General features: G+C 39.1%; 2 protein-coding genes across 15 annotated transcripts in view; both read right to left on the bottom strand.

The window, feature by feature from the left end:
• The window catches only part of afap1 (actin filament associated protein 1), a 91,839-nt gene extending 85,652 nt beyond the window's left edge, over positions 1-6,187 (bottom strand). Inside the window, exon 1 of the mRNA XM_080882028.1 lies at positions 6,067-6,187. Coding sequence (XP_080738154.1) covers positions 6,067-6,091 — 25 coding nt within the window. The 5' untranslated portion in view covers positions 6,092-6,187. The remainder of the gene's footprint in view (positions 1-6,066) is intronic.
• A 3,974-nt stretch (positions 6,188-10,161) lies between these two features.
• The window catches only part of ablim2 (actin binding LIM protein family, member 2), a 98,143-nt gene continuing 92,755 nt past the window's right edge, over positions 10,162-15,549 (bottom strand). For 13 of the 14 annotated variants that reach the window (XR_013973313.1, XR_013973314.1, XR_013973315.1 and 10 more), the window contains one exon: positions 11,480-11,617. Coding sequence is in view for 1 of the 14 variants with exons in the window: in XM_080895989.1 (XP_080752115.1) it covers positions 11,504-11,617 (114 nt within the window). In the remaining 13 variants the exon portion in view is untranslated. Of the gene's footprint in view, positions 11,618-15,549 lie in introns of all 14 variants that reach the window. The other variant, XM_080895989.1, reaches the window with a different exon arrangement.

Raw genomic sequence — 15,549 nt, 5'->3', positions numbered from 1 at the left:
AGTTAATCCAAAATGCTGTAACAAGAGTCCTGACAGAGCAGATTTCTCCTATATTGGCTTCCCTTCAGTGACTCCCTGTTAAATCCAGAATTCAGAATCCTACAAGGTCTTAAATAATCAGGGCCCATCTTATCTTAATGACCTTGTAGTACCATATCACCCTATTAGGGCACTTTGCTCTCACACTGCAGGCCTACTTGTTGTTCCTAGAGTATTTAAAAGAAGGATGGGAGGCAGAGTTTTCAGCAGACAGACACTATCTCTACTTTTAAGATTAGGCTTAAAACTGAGTCAGGGCTGGATCAGGTGACCCTGAATCCTCCCTTAGTTATGCTGCAATAGGTACAGGCTACTGGGGGATTCCCGTGATGCATTGAGTATTTCTTCTTCACTCACTATGTGTCCATAGACCTCTCTGCACTGAATCATACTTGTTATTAATCTCTGTCTCTCTTCCACAGCATGTCTTTTATTCTGTCTTCCTTCTCTCTCCCCAACAGGTCGCAGCAGATGGCCCCGCCCCTCCCTGAGCCTGGTTCTGCCAGACGTTTTTCCTTCCCACTGTCGCCAAAGTGCTTGCTCGTAGGGGGTCATATGATTGTTGGGTTTTTCTCTGTATGTATAATTGTAGCTTCTACCTTACAATATAAAGCGCCTTGAGGTGACTGTTGCTGTGATTTGGTGCTGTAAGAATAAAAATTGAATTGAAATGAATTGAACTGAACTGACAAAACACTATACATCAGACTTCACCTTATATTCCTAATAGTGCTTTAGTGTATACACTCCAAGCACTTTATCAGCCTCACATTCATGGCCCATCACTAATTAACCTGATATTCTAGGGCTCAGATTCACCAGAGCCTCTTGGTAAATGGCTCTGGTATTTACTACCAGGTCATAGATCTGCAATCTCACTCATAGTTGCTTCAATCGCTCACCTAGAAGATGATCATCTCAGGTGCCACACACTTTGCTGCTATTTCACCAATGTCATTTTTATTTTCTATATTTCTTTATCGCTACTTAAAGAGTTGTTGGAAAATATAGGATTTCAGTTTATGTGCGTGGTCACATAAATTAGTGCATTTGGAACAAATGTTGATGTAAGCATTTGTGTATGTGCCTGTTTAAGTGTGATTGCAGATGGGTTGCTTGAATCATTCATGCAGGGATAAGGTGAAGAATATAGGCAACTATGGCTCTCAGGAAGGAACAAATACTTTTTCATGGCGCTGTACAACGCTGTGAACATACACCACTCTTCCTCCACAAATAGAATTGAAATTGAATATCTGGAAAACATCTGGTTGTCAAATAAATAGATGTTTCAGTTTTGCTACAAACCTCCACCAGCAACCACCACCTAAGCAATGAAAAGGAATGATGGCTTTCTGGGCTCATACTGACAGACACTGAATTATCCAAACACATTACTTGTGAGCTGCAGATCCCGGCCGTGTCCCGACTTGAAATTAGGCAGTCTATCTGCGCAGCACAGGCATTACAATCATGCATTTCTTTCATTTCTTTTCAGTCTTCTCACAAGCACTGACAGGCCAGAAGAAGCAGACATCAGGAGAGAGTGAGGCAGGAAGGCAGCTGTGCTCTGTGGATGCCTCCTCGTGTTGGAAACAATTATTTAGACGTATTGTTCTGCTCTAAGAGCTTGTTAGCAACTTTTTCAGATTCAGATTCAAGATCCAGTCATTGACTATAATTGACTCTTTGTTTGTTGAGGCCATTAGCAGGTTGTAATTCACTACACACAGACACACACTGCAGAGCAAATATTTCATCTTTTCTTTTTTTCCTCCTGACTTTTAACTATGAGTGTAGAGTCCCCACCTGCAGGCAGGATTGAAGACAGAGATTTATACAAACTGAGAGAGACACTGGAGGATAGGGAGCAGACTGGAAATGTTGGCCTAAAGCTAAGCACAGTACGGTACACATACCAAAGGTGGGGGTTGGGGGGTTTAAGAGAGAGAGAACCAACAAAAGGAGGAAATGGACAAAAGAGAGGACAAAGGAAATTGTGCTGAGGATGAAGAAGAAGAAGAAGAAGAGAGGTCAAAAGAAACACAGCTGTTCAAAGTTAAACAAGGAGGGCACACCGATTAGTTAGAAAATGACTTTTACCTGATCAAGGAAACCCAAAATAAATAAATAAAGCAGTGGTTTGAGTCCTGTAACAAGATAAATATGTATCGTGCATGCTTGAATTATATCTTGCATTGTTACACCTCAACACACAAACCCAAACAGACCCAGATGTCCAATAGTGATGATGTCACTAGCAGAACCAACAGCATTAACAGAGCTGAGGTAATTAAGACTCAAAACCAGTGAGTGTAAATAGGAATAAATATATGAACCACAGTGTTTGAAAAGATATGCCAAAGATGATGTATATTACATTGAACTTTTCCTCGTTGGAATTTTGCTATACTCGACTTTTTAAGTTTGCATTCTTAGAAGTGAGCAAAGGAATAGTTCAAGCTATAATTAAGCCTCTGAATGATTCAGATAGGGGCTGCTGAGAGATAACAGCAGAATGACAAAATCTGCATTAGGACGTTGAAGACGTGGCAGTATTTGTACCTCATCCAGCGAAGGACTAATGGGTTCTTTGAACTTGCATGTAAAGGAATTTTAAAAACCAACAAAAACACTACGTTGGATTAAGGTAATACTTAATTAGTCATCAGTCAAGAGTCCTTACACTACTCCCTCTTGCTCTGTCCTGTTTATGTGTGTTTCTTCAGGCTGTTCCAGTAGTTGGGGGAACATAGCATCAGGGTAAATGGAGACACCTGGGCCCTGTGTTTCTGAATGATCAATATTTGCTCTTCCTCTGTCCCACTGGAACTTATTTTTTTTCACCAGTCTGGCAGAATACTGTTCACTCGTTCACACATACACCGTCAATACTGGTGACTACTATTTCTTTCATTTGTTTTCTGTTGTTGTCGTCATGCCTTTCATGCCAGAGTCAGGTTTCTGTTAAGCTATAGCCTCAGCAGTCTGGACAATGGACAAAAGAGGAAAGCTGAACAATGTTTATCAATCCTTGCAGCTTACAGGCAGCTGCATTTATAACTATGTAAGTAAATGAAGAATGATTTGGTCTTTAAACTCTAACGATGTAGGGTTTAATGCCTAACCCAACCAGTAAGTAAATCGTGACCTTATGCCTGAACCAAACTGGGTGAAGATTCATTCACAGGCTTGGAGACCAGCTGCTGCCCCCAGCTGTTTGGTGAGTGACTGCTGACAGTTGCAATGTGAAATTGCTCACATAAAGGTGAGCAATTACAGATTCCTTCTCAGTTGCCTCAACCCTCACTCACAACTTGCGTGAGTAAGGGTTGTGACTAGTTTCACTTAGCGACTACCAACAACAGAGAAGACATTTTTTTCCTAGCGACTGGTAGTTGCTGACTGGTTTCTAAGACTGAAGCCTTACTCCTATTCTTTAATGACTAAATTTTAAGCCCTAGAACATGTTCAACTGAAGCAACAAAACAAATTTAAATCATTAACTGTAAACACCTCACTGACTTAAGGCAAACTTTGACAAGTTTCTCAGACGCTGCTTTGTTTTAGTCATAACAAGTGGTGAGAACTGGTATACCAGTTCACTAAGGTTCTTTCTGCCATTATACAATAGCTTTTTCCAGTTATTAGTAACATTTGTTGTAGGAATTCTAAAACTCTCCAGTGAAACTACAAAGTGTGTGCTACAAATCTCACCTCTCACCTTTCCTCCGCATGTGCAGGTTACATTGTTGGCTCAAAGCTCCATTCAGTCTACAGGATGTTTACAGATTGTTTGCCTGCCTTTGTCTGTTGTCACACAGTAACTGGCTGTGGGGAAGCTGGTCTGTCCTTTGAACTAATCCAGGACATAACAAAAATCAGACAGATAGAGATACAAACAGGGGTTTAAAAAAAGCAAGAAGGAGTCTGGGAATAACTGTACATGATTAACCCACAAACAAAACAGAAGTCAGAAATGTCTGTGTAGGCCAGCATGATGCCTGCTATCTGAAAGGTTACTGGGTTACTGATATTTTAGGTACCACAGCATATGTGTCTATTTGAATATCAAATGGGTACCAAACTGTCAGTTATACACAGACTGGAAAAGCAGTCTAAAGTACACAGCTTGTAGATGGCAATGGCCCCATCCTGTATATGGTGCTGCTCATATAATCATCAGCTATTTATACTGGTTGTTATTTAATATGATTTCTGTTATTTGTAAACACTGATCTACTTATAACTCACAAACCTAAATAACTCAATTACTAACAAATTACTACTAAATAGGATTTTGAGCTGTGGAATTAATAGTATTATAAATAATAGGGGGGCTTTTAATGGTAAACATAGAAATTAACATGGAAATGACAGAATAGGCAAGGAATTACTGGCCACAACCCCTGTTCACAGCAACTACTCGGGGCCTTTTATGTCTATCATGGTTCTTTGGATGTAATAATATCTGGAAATATTCTCCTCTCTCTGTCATTTGTTCTGACGTTCTTTCTCCCTCGGTTAATGTCACAGAATGATAAAGACACGCCAGATTAGAAGTAAAGAAATAAGTTAAAAATTGTGAAATTCTTAAAACTTAAACCATGTGGTGACTGTTCAAATGTAATGTAATGTGAACATGAACGTGTGTAAAATGGTTACAACTTTTCATACACAAAGACAAAGAATCAGTGCTTCTCATTTGAAGTATATCTTTGAATCGGTCATCATAAAGATTTGTTTGTTGAGGAACAAAGTAAAAAATTGTAAAAAAGTAAAAATTTTAGAGGACTTCATTAAATGAACATTAATATACAAAACAGCTGATTTGGGGTTTCTTCAAACTGGCTGAGTAACTGATCACTACAATTTCAACATTTTCAAAGGTGACTAAAGGGATCATTTTTATTAGAAGTCATCTCCGGTGCAAGCTGACTTTTTTAATCCTATTAATTGTTCCATCCTAATTATTCTTCATCTCATGTTTCGTCTGTCTAATTGCTCTGTTGTATTTGAATAACTGCATCCGGGTGGGGGTTGCCAGATCAGCTGATGCCTGTGCCTCTCTTTAAGACACGAGGCAACACTAGCAAAATGTCTTAACCCTCTTGAAACAAATGTGTTCAAAATTTAAAACGAATATGGAAATCACCTCTGATATGTTTGGATTCTAGATGGCATATAACCATAAATACATTGATAAACATGAACTTGTTTTTCTTTGGATATATCATTCTAATCGATCAAAAGTGGATTAAAAAACAGTAACGTTGCCTTAAACGACTTTCTCCCGAGCGTTTTTTTCATGTTGAGAAATCTTAATTTAATGAATCAGTCTGTTAACTGGCCTCTCTTTGCTCTTTTCATTTCAATGACGACCACTTGTCTGGAAGTCACAGCTGGGAAAGCTGACAGAGATCCATGCTCCCAGCTGGTCCCCTCTTCACCCCCTCCTTCCTCCTCCTCCTCCTCCTGCAGGGCTGCTGATGCTGAGAGCAGCCTGCAGTATCCAAACACAGGCATCACACACCCAAGGTCTACCAATTAATCACACCTCTTTCTCCCTGCCTCCTCCTTTTCCTGCCTTCGTCTGTGTTACCACATGGCCCTTTGTAGCTTTATTCTAATGTCCTCTAATATTTACCAATAACACAAAACACGTAAAAAATACTTTAAAGAAAATACACTAAAATGTCTAAATAGGAAAATGAAATGAAAATATCAGAGTAGATGCAACTGAAGACAGCGTAGTCACTACACAGTATCACACACACACGCACACACGCACGCACGCACCAAAAGACTACTAAAAGGTACAACTGCAGAGAGTTGGGGACAGTAAATATCACAAACGAACCAATTTAGTGTCATTAAAGCGTTATTTAAAAATGTAGGCAGTAAATAAAGCCCAGCACACAGCTTCCATCAATTGTTTGAATGAATTCAGCAACACACCCAGACGAACTGGGAGCAACTCGTTAAATAAAGTCTACGACCAGAGGTCGTTTGAATCCAGCAGCTTACCTTTGTCGTTTTTCTCCTTATCCATGTTACAACGGACAACATGGATAACTGATAACTCCTCTCCAGCCGGTCACAATAAAGGAAGGGCGGGTGCATCCGTCAAGCACCCCCTCTCCGTCTCCTCCACCCTGTTCTGACAGGAAGTGAGTGATAGGAGCGCCGTCCAATCGCAGGCTGTATCGCGGGAGGCGGGTCTCGTGGCCACGTGGGCCTGTAGAACGTGTTGTGTAGCCAGTGTGTGAAAGCAAGTGAAAGCTGTTTGGCATATACAGTCGCAGCACACTGGAGCACCAAAGCACACCTAAAAAAAAAAAAACCTAAAAAAAATCTGCTGCTCTTTGCCCACACAAACTATGAAGCTATAGAGCTCATAAATCAATCAAATCACTTTTATTGTCACATCACATGTGCAGGCACACTGGCACAGCACATGCGAGTGAAATTCTTGTGTGCGAGCCCCACAAGCAACAGAGATGTGCAAACACAACAACACAAACGAGCAAAATACAAGAATGGCCAACCTGAAACTAATAAATATATGTACAATATATAATAGTGTATGCATTTCTGGATGTGTATACTAAATATTTTCCTACGTGTGTGTGTGTGTGTGTGTGTGTGTGTGTGTACACATTTTTACAAATTAAATAGTAAAAAAATAATAAAAAAAATGCTCAGTTAATGTTTAATCTTAACACATAGATAAATAACTAGAAAGTATTTAACTCTGTGAGGCTTCATCTCAAAAACAAAAAATAGGTTTAGGAAAATTATTCAACCTTTAGCAAGACAATACCATGTATTTTATAAAGCTTGTGTTTCTGACAGTTTTTTTTATTCATCATCACCTCTCAGGTCCATGTCTGGAAATGAGACAATTTTTAAAGGGGAAAATAATTCTATAATATTATTTTTTTAAACGTAAGAAAAAGAGACAATATTTATAGTTATTTGCCATTTATAGTCTTTTTTTTTTACAGTCATAGCTTTAACTACGTTCCTTTGCCTTACGTCATGGTGTAGATAGGAAGAGAAATAGAGTAGGAGTCATCTTGAAAGAAGAACATGTGAATAGGTTTGTGGAGTCGAAGAGAGCGTCAGATGGAATTGTGAGTTTATAGTTGGAAATCAAAGGGGAGAATGTAGCTAGAGCGCACTGGAAGTTAATCTGTAGCATGACTTTCAAAGTCAAGAAGAGGAGGAGAGTGAAGGCAGCGATTAAATGGTTGAAGTTGAAGGAAAGATGTTGCACAGAGTTCAGGGAGGAGCTGAGTAAAAAGTGAAGAATTGCCAAATGACTGGGAAAGTACAGCAGAAATGGTGGGGGAAACTGTCAAGAAAGAAAATCCTCTGAACAGAAAAAAGAAGACAAGAAAATTTGATGGTGGAATGAAGAAATGCAGGCATTCAAAGTAATATCTTAGCAAAGCAAAAGTAGGATTGTCCGAGAAAGTAGACAGGAGTACTCGAAGGCAAGTCATACAGCAAAGAGAGAAGTGGCAAAGACAAAAGAAAGAGCATATAGTGAGTTGAATGTGAGGCTGAACACTAAGGACGGAGAAAACGACTTGTAGTGATTGGCTGGATAGTTTATGTTAAATAGAACAAGCTCATTTTCTAATTAAGTCTCTAAGGAAATTATTTATTGATGCAACAGATCTCTGGATCTCCCCTAAAGGCACTGCACATCCAGTTTGGATTTAACTAGAAGGGATATTAAATATTAATGAAACCACAATTCTTTGACAATAAATTCATGAACCCTAAGAAGTTTAGAAAGAGCTTGTTGAATTTGACCATGGTATTGTAACAGTTTGGGAATTTCTTTCTTTCCTCCTTGATGTTCTACGAAAATTCCAACAAAAAGTGGTATTATTGCAAAGTGGAAGCAACTATGAATGGGAGGCCATGTAGACTTACAGAGTTACTGAGTGTTGATGTAGTGCTGTGCGATACTACAAATTTTGGTATCCATACCAAACACACCTGAGCATCCAGCACAGGACACTGGGGAACCACCAATGCACCAGTGGGTGGGGGCTTGAGGCACTGGCAGGGAGTGCGGCCCAACACCTGGAGGATCCTGAAATGTTCTAAGGGGAGTCTAAGACTTGACCTGACACATAGACATACATGACACAGACGACCCTCTGCCAGACAACGGTTGGCGTTAGCGGGAACAGCCAGAGGCCCACGATGTCCGGAGGAACTCACTCGCCTGGTGGAGTGCTGCAGCGAGGGCCCCCTGGCCGAGCTCTGGGTGTGCAGCGCCAGCAGCTAGAGCCACAGCAGCTGAGATTTTCTTTTTTTCTTTTTTTTGTAGTTAGGGGCTAGGCAGCATCTAGGGAGGCTGCCAAGACAGGCTCCCACATGCGATCACAATTGCCACACACACACTCTCACACAGTACCACACGTAGGTACATGTGCAATATGTAACAGAGTAGAGAGATAGGCTCAAAATGATAAAGAACTACTGTTGCTCTCTTATCAGGGAGTTTTTCTTTCGTTACAGGAAATGCTTTACATGTTTTAGGCGAGGTTGCTGTCAACCTTGCAAGTTCACAGTGCAGACTCTCCAGTCACTATTCTGTGACTTTAGCATATGAATAGGGAACATTTTAACAAACAGTCTGATTTAATCTTGGAAATAACTTTACATTACTTTTATTAATTATTAAAAAGAGAAAATGTTTGTATAGATGACATTTACCAGTCGTTAAATTACTAATTCGCTTGTTATCCTTAATTCTCTAATGTCCAAGTCAGTGATGAGCCCAATAATAAACATAAGTCTATCAGAATATGTATGTTAAAGTTTTCACCTACGACAAAGACAGCGAGGACTGTTATTATTATATTTATTTATTTTACAGCAGTCAGCTGTTCCTTGTCTTGCTTCTGTTACGCACACCAGAGAGTACACATTGAACAAAGAATAGACACTCAAAAAAAGGCCTTGAAACAGCCCCACAGGGACACTGTTTGTGGTAAATGTGACACATTGGTTCAGTATAGACTAATGATTTACTGCAGACGTATTATTCCGTGAGTAGATCCAGCATGAGCAGCAACATTAAGACGGTTGATTAGTGTCTAAAAATGATGACTAAAACTTTTAGTAATGAAGACTTGTATTTGTAAAGGAGTATTTTAGAATGGATTGAAATAATCCAAATAATCTTCCACCATTAGTTGCAGTGGGCGAGAAAGATACGAGACAGACATTTCAAGATTTTGCAAATATTTTCATGTTAACCACTTGCATTTGTGACATAAAAGAAACCTATTTTGTGAAAAACTAGTGAGTTTTCTTTACATTAAAACATATTTGCTGTTAAAAATGATTATGACTGATATACTAAGCACTAGCAGGTTTACCAATGGTCCCACACGCACGCACGCACGCACGCACGCACGCACGCACGCACACACACACACACACACACACACACACACACACACACACACACACACACACACACACACACACACACACACACACACACACACACACACACACACACACACACGTACCGCTTACTTGAAGGTATCCATTAGAAAAGGGCTTTTAAAATCTCACAGTCGTAAGCACTTAAAACCATAGTGACTCTGTAGTTTGGATAAAGCACTTTAATAGCAGATGAATATTAGAAAGAAGACATGGCAATGCATGACAACAGTTAGTGTGTTACTTACATGAGCAACATTTGACACTCAGATTAAACTCAAAATTTGATATGTTTCTCTTCAAAAGCACTCTTCCCTGACACAACACTCAAGATTTCAAAAATAAAATCCCTTCCCCGGTATTGCAATTAAATAAATACCTAACACAAGCTAATGTAAGGAGCTGAGCTGGGCACTTCATTTGACCAGAAAAGAATCAATCACTCAAAACACATTTATGATAATGTTGTCATTCATTTCTTATATCAGGTCAGTTGACAAACCCCATTTCCCATCCTCATGCATGCCTTAAGAGTTATACACCATGGCAGACAGATAAATCTGATATATATCCAGTATATGTTTACATACATGTTACAGTATGTTAGTTGGCAAGTTGATCGATTTACGGTCCAGAAAGTCGAGCAAAGCTTGAATGTATAGCTTTATTACTGTACGCAACAATACTTTCAAACAACAAACATACAAAGAGTTAACTCTCTAGCTGAGAATATATAATACAGTTAGAGTATTGACTTTAAAATCAAACAAAACCTCTCTTGTTCAGCTTACGTCTGCTGCAGTTATGTGAAGCTTAGTCTGCAAGGATTTATTTTGTTCAAAAAAAAAAAAAGAAGAAAAAAGATGATTCTCTCAGCTGCATCCTCCTGACTGGTTTAATGATCCTTTTCAGAAGTCAAAAATAGCTTATAAAAATAATTGTATTTATTTTGTTTTTTTCATGTGAGTGCACGTCACCCTAGCAATGCAGCATGTTTGACATGTTTGTACACCCTGAAACCTTCTGTATTCTACCCCTCCTTTTCTTCCTCTCGCTGACTGTGATTCAGAGTTGTGGCTGCTATCCAGCCCCTGGCTACTCTATCTGGGCTGATTTATGAGAGGCTTGCGTGAGATATGGAGCCACATTCAAATGTACCAGAGCACGCATATCAAAACTATGTAGCCAACTTCTCTGATTGAATAGAACAAGAAGGAAAACCAAAAGCAAAAGATGATGAGGTGGTTTTTGACAGTTTTGAAGTAAAACATCACATATTTTTTGTTTTTTTTTATCCCTGTCTTTGACCTTGACATGCTTGAACAGTGAATGTCTACAGTCTCTTCACTGTCCTAATGTAATGGCAAGGGTGTAAAAATGAACTGTCTTGAATATGTAACAGTAACCTATTGCAAGGAGCAGACACAGCAAGAGAGAAAAGGCAGCGCAGCAAACAGGTGATATGTAGAAAGAGACAAGATGGCAAAACCTCACAAAGAGAAAACAAACTCTGTACAGAAACAGAAACAAGTCAATACTGAGATTAAAAGAAGGTGCACATAAAACATTCCAAACCACAGAAACCTGGAGGAAGGCCTGCATGAGAATTGGAAAAAGCTGTTGTTTTTTTATGGAGTATGAAAGCACTGGCATATGGGAGGGTCAGGGGTCGATGCAAAAACCACATAGGAGGCAAGGAGCATCAGCACAGGCCATGCAAACACAGCTCCTCAATCTCCATAAGGTTGTCAGTCAAACATTTGGACCACACTGCATACAAAAAGCTATAGATGCCCGCCGCAGCTTTGTGAAACTGTGCCCTCGCAGGGTTCCTCTGTGGCTTCACAGGCATGGCGTTTTAGAGGTGGAGAGTAGGAAGAAGGAGTATCACGGTGGTGCATATATAGATATTTCCGATGGGGCTTTTTTTTGTATTTTGTTTTCTTCCCGATACTTTTTGAGATTTTGTTTAGCATTGTTTTTCTGTCTAAAAAAGGCGTGCCTTCTTCTTCATGTCATTCTTCTTCCAGAGAGCCAGGCGGTCAAACTGCTCCAGGGTCATGCCGAACACTTGGTGAAAGTCCTCTGGAGATAGATGTCTCTGGATTAGGAAATTGTGGCAGAAAAAACATTGTTATTTAAGTGGACAACAGTAATACCAGCAGCTTCTTGTGAACCTTATAACCAAAGGAAACACTGGTGGTGGTTGGCGTTTTAATGATAAAGAAGCAAAGTGGGTGACAAGATGTTCAGACATATTGACCACAACTGTACTTTTATTTATTTTGTACCATAAAGATCTTTAAACTCAGCAAAATAGTTGTCATATATTTGTTTTTCATCAACAGTTTTCTTCCATTTGCACACTTTCTCTAAAATTATAAACTTTTTCTTTCAGAACGATACTGAAAAACTAGTTCATGCATATATTACTTCTAGCCTAGTGTATTCTAGGCTGTGTGGACATCACATTTTGGGTTATTTAGACCAAAATACTTAACCTTTCTCTACAGGGGCCTAATATCCACTTATGCGGACACTATACTGCTACTGTTCTATTGAAATTTTGAATGAATATCCTCATATGTGGCTCTGATTTTTCGTAGAAACAAAATTTAGGTAAAAAAAAAAAAATCTGGTAATTCGTTGTTTTTACATTCAACAGGTCCCAATCAGCCCAAATATCAAAGAGAAATTAATAATGCATGCCATGGAAGAGTTCGGGTCTTAGAAGGTTAAAATCACATAAAAAGTCTTGAATAATGAGAATAATCATCTTATCTTAAAGACCTTATAGTATCAATCATTCATTCTCAGACTGCAGAATTGTGGTTCAAAGGATATCTAAAAGTAGAATGGGACGCAGAGTCTTCTGCTTTCAGGTCTCTCTTCAGTGAAACTAGCTTCCAGTTGGGATCCAGTAAACAGACACCCTCTCTACTTTTAAAATTAGGCTTCAAACTTTCCTTTTTGCTAAAGCATATAGTTAGGGCTGGATCAGGTGACCCTGAATCCTTCCTTAGTTATGCTGTAATAGGTGTAGGCTGTTGGGTGACTCCCATGATGACCTTTTTTCACTTCCTGCAAAAAATAGAGTAACCTGTGTTGCTTGAACACATGTATCATTCAGAATTAAGGGTGCCTTCACAGCAGTGCAAGCTATGCAATGTGCTGCCATTGAGCTGCTCAAACTGATTAATCAATAGAACAATAAATTAATTTCTAACTGAAGCAGTACTATCTGTGGATCTTGGCCAGCATAATTTTTATTAATCTGTATCAGCTTCATGTCTAAGCCTGGACGCATATATTAGATGGACATCCTGACATGTCTGTGTTGTGCACACACAGTAAACAGGCATAATATTGCCTTCTGTCTTGATGTTTAATACAGTATTTTGAATTTTATCCCTTATAAGTTCTTCCAACCAAAACTCCTATCCTAAAACCTCATGTTGCCAACACTCACTAAGTTCTCTCTAAAAAACAGACACAAAAAAAGCGTAACAAAAACTTGCATGGCATTGATTTAAACCCAGAAACAGAGCGTAGGTAGCTTTAATATAAAATGTTTCCTGCACTGTGCACTGCAGGTGTGTGTTTTTTGTGATCAAACGGTAAATGGCCTGTATTTGTATAGCGCTTTTCTAGTCCCTAAGGACCCCAAAACGCTTTACACAACCAGTCATCCACCCACTGGCAAGCTACATTGTAGCCACAGCCACCCTGGGGCGCACTGACAGAGGCGAGGCTGCCGGACACTGGCGCCAAGTGTCTTGCCCAAGGACACAATGACCGAGACTGTCCTAGCTGAGCTCGAACCGGCAATCTTCCGATTACAAGGCGAACTCCCAACTCTTGAACCACGATCGCCAACTATCAAGAGCTAGGTAAAGCTATTTCTGTGAAACAGCCAATCCCCTGGTTTATATCAGCAAACAGAAGGTTTGGTTTTCACCCCGAGGTAAAAATGTTCAGGTGCCTTAAATTTTTCACCTGCCAAATTGACAGGATAATGACACTGGTGGTATGAAAAAGGAGGATACTCTTCCCCATTTCATATCACAGTGTGTAACTGTAAAACCAATGACTCATGCCATTCAGTATGTTACACAACATGTTTTCTGTTAGCTGTCAGTAGCAAAACACCTGGTGTGACATCACTGAATGGTATTCTGCTAAAGAGGTTGAATCCAAAGACTTTCAGCTTTAATTCAACAACTTTAACACAAGTTTTTCTTCAACTGTTTCAAAATTACAGCCATTTTATACACATTCCCCCATTTCCAGAGGCTCAAGAGTAGCTGGACAACTGCAAGTAGTTTAATGGCCAAGTGAGGCCTATTTCCTTGTAATTGTATAACAAGATCGTATAATCTGGAGATTATGATGAGAATTGTATTTTGTAGCTTTTTGCTGAAATGTCAGTATGAGGTCCAAAGAAATGATTATGATGAAAGAGATGGAAGTTATCTTTTGGTGAAAAAACCAAATTCCACCTCTCAGAGAGGCTGCAAAAACTTTGGTTTTTAGAAAACATGAAGAAAAGAGAGAAACAGCTCATGATCTGAAACATACCACGTGATCTGTCAAACACAGTGGAGGTTATGGCATAGCCATGTATAGCTGCCAATGGAACCAGGAAATAGTATGTATTGATGACATGACTGCTGATAGAAGTAGCCAGATTATTCTGAGGTGTATAGGACTACACTCTCTGCCCAAGGATACTCTGGCATTTATACTGGAGCAGCATGAGATCAAACCAGACACCTTCCAATTACTGGCTGACCTACCTCCTGGGCTATAGCCACTCCAACATGGACCTAACTGTGCGGGTTTACACTTTAACGGGAATCCTTACAGAGGGTCACACACTAGCTAAATAACAGAGTCATCAGTGTTTATCCAGATAATACATGAGCAAATATATCTGGAGGCCTATTTGGGGTTGGCTTTGGCTTAGGAGGTGAAGTGAGTCGTCTGCTATTTGGAAGGTCAGTGGCTCGATCCCCCAGCTCCTCCAGTCTGCATTCTTCAGTTATGAGTGCTTAGGCATAAAAAAAAAATTACTTGCATGAATGTGTGGGTGAATTAGCTTTGAGTGCCCAAATGGAAAAGTGCTACTATCCATTTATTTACTATTTCAAAGACTTGGAACTCTTTTTTCTTGCATTTCTATAATTTTTATATAGCCTGGACTTCAGTTTGTGCTCCTAAATTTACATTTTTCCGTGGCACAAGAACTACATGCGGTGTGTACTTACATCTTTTACTTTTCATTAAGACTACAAGCAAAGTTAAATTAAATCAAAATAAATTTAAAGCAATTAAAAACCTGTCAGTTTGAGGTGTTGCATGGGTCAGGTAGCTTAATTGACCTAATCACAACAGGCTTATTGAGGTGAGTTTGAGCCTTTAATTATGTGCAATATTTTTGTTAAATATATTTAACCTCCTAGGACCTGGCGTCCACATATGTGGACATCACATTTTGGGTTATTTAGACTAAAATACTCAATTTTGCTCTACACGGGCCTGATATCTACTTACGAGGACATTGTAGTGCTACTGTTTAATGAACATTTTAGATGAATATCCTCATATGTGGCTCTTATTTTTCTTAAAAACAAAAATAAGGTAAAAAAAAAAATCTGGTAATTCTTTGTTTTTACATTCATCGGGCCCCAATCAGCCCAAATATCACAGAGAAATTAATAATGCATGTCGTGGAAGAGTTCGGGTCTTAGGAGGTTAAAGAAAGAACATTAATATTCTTTACAATGATTCTCTGTATTTTCAGAAATAAATAAATGGAAAATACTTTAAATATTTGGCTACAATAATAGTAAAAGGTACTTAATATAGCAACCCAAGCTTCAAGAGAGACTAGCCGAAAAGACACATTTTACAGGCAGTGTATGGTTTAAACGTGCATAAGAATAGTTTTCTTTGTTTTTTTTCCCTTTTCACTTTTATATGTTTCCATCATATAAAAATTGACTTTTTAGCAGCTGATTAGTATGGCTAAAC

The sequence above is a fragment of the Rhamphochromis sp. 'chilingali' genome (genome assembly GCF_963969265.1).
Source record: "Rhamphochromis sp. 'chilingali' genome assembly, chromosome: 1".
Lineage (NCBI taxonomy): Eukaryota > Metazoa > Chordata > Actinopteri > Cichliformes > Cichlidae > Rhamphochromis > Rhamphochromis sp. 'chilingali'.
Note: the sequence above shows the minus strand (reverse complement) of the source record. Positions and strands in the feature narration are given on the sequence as shown.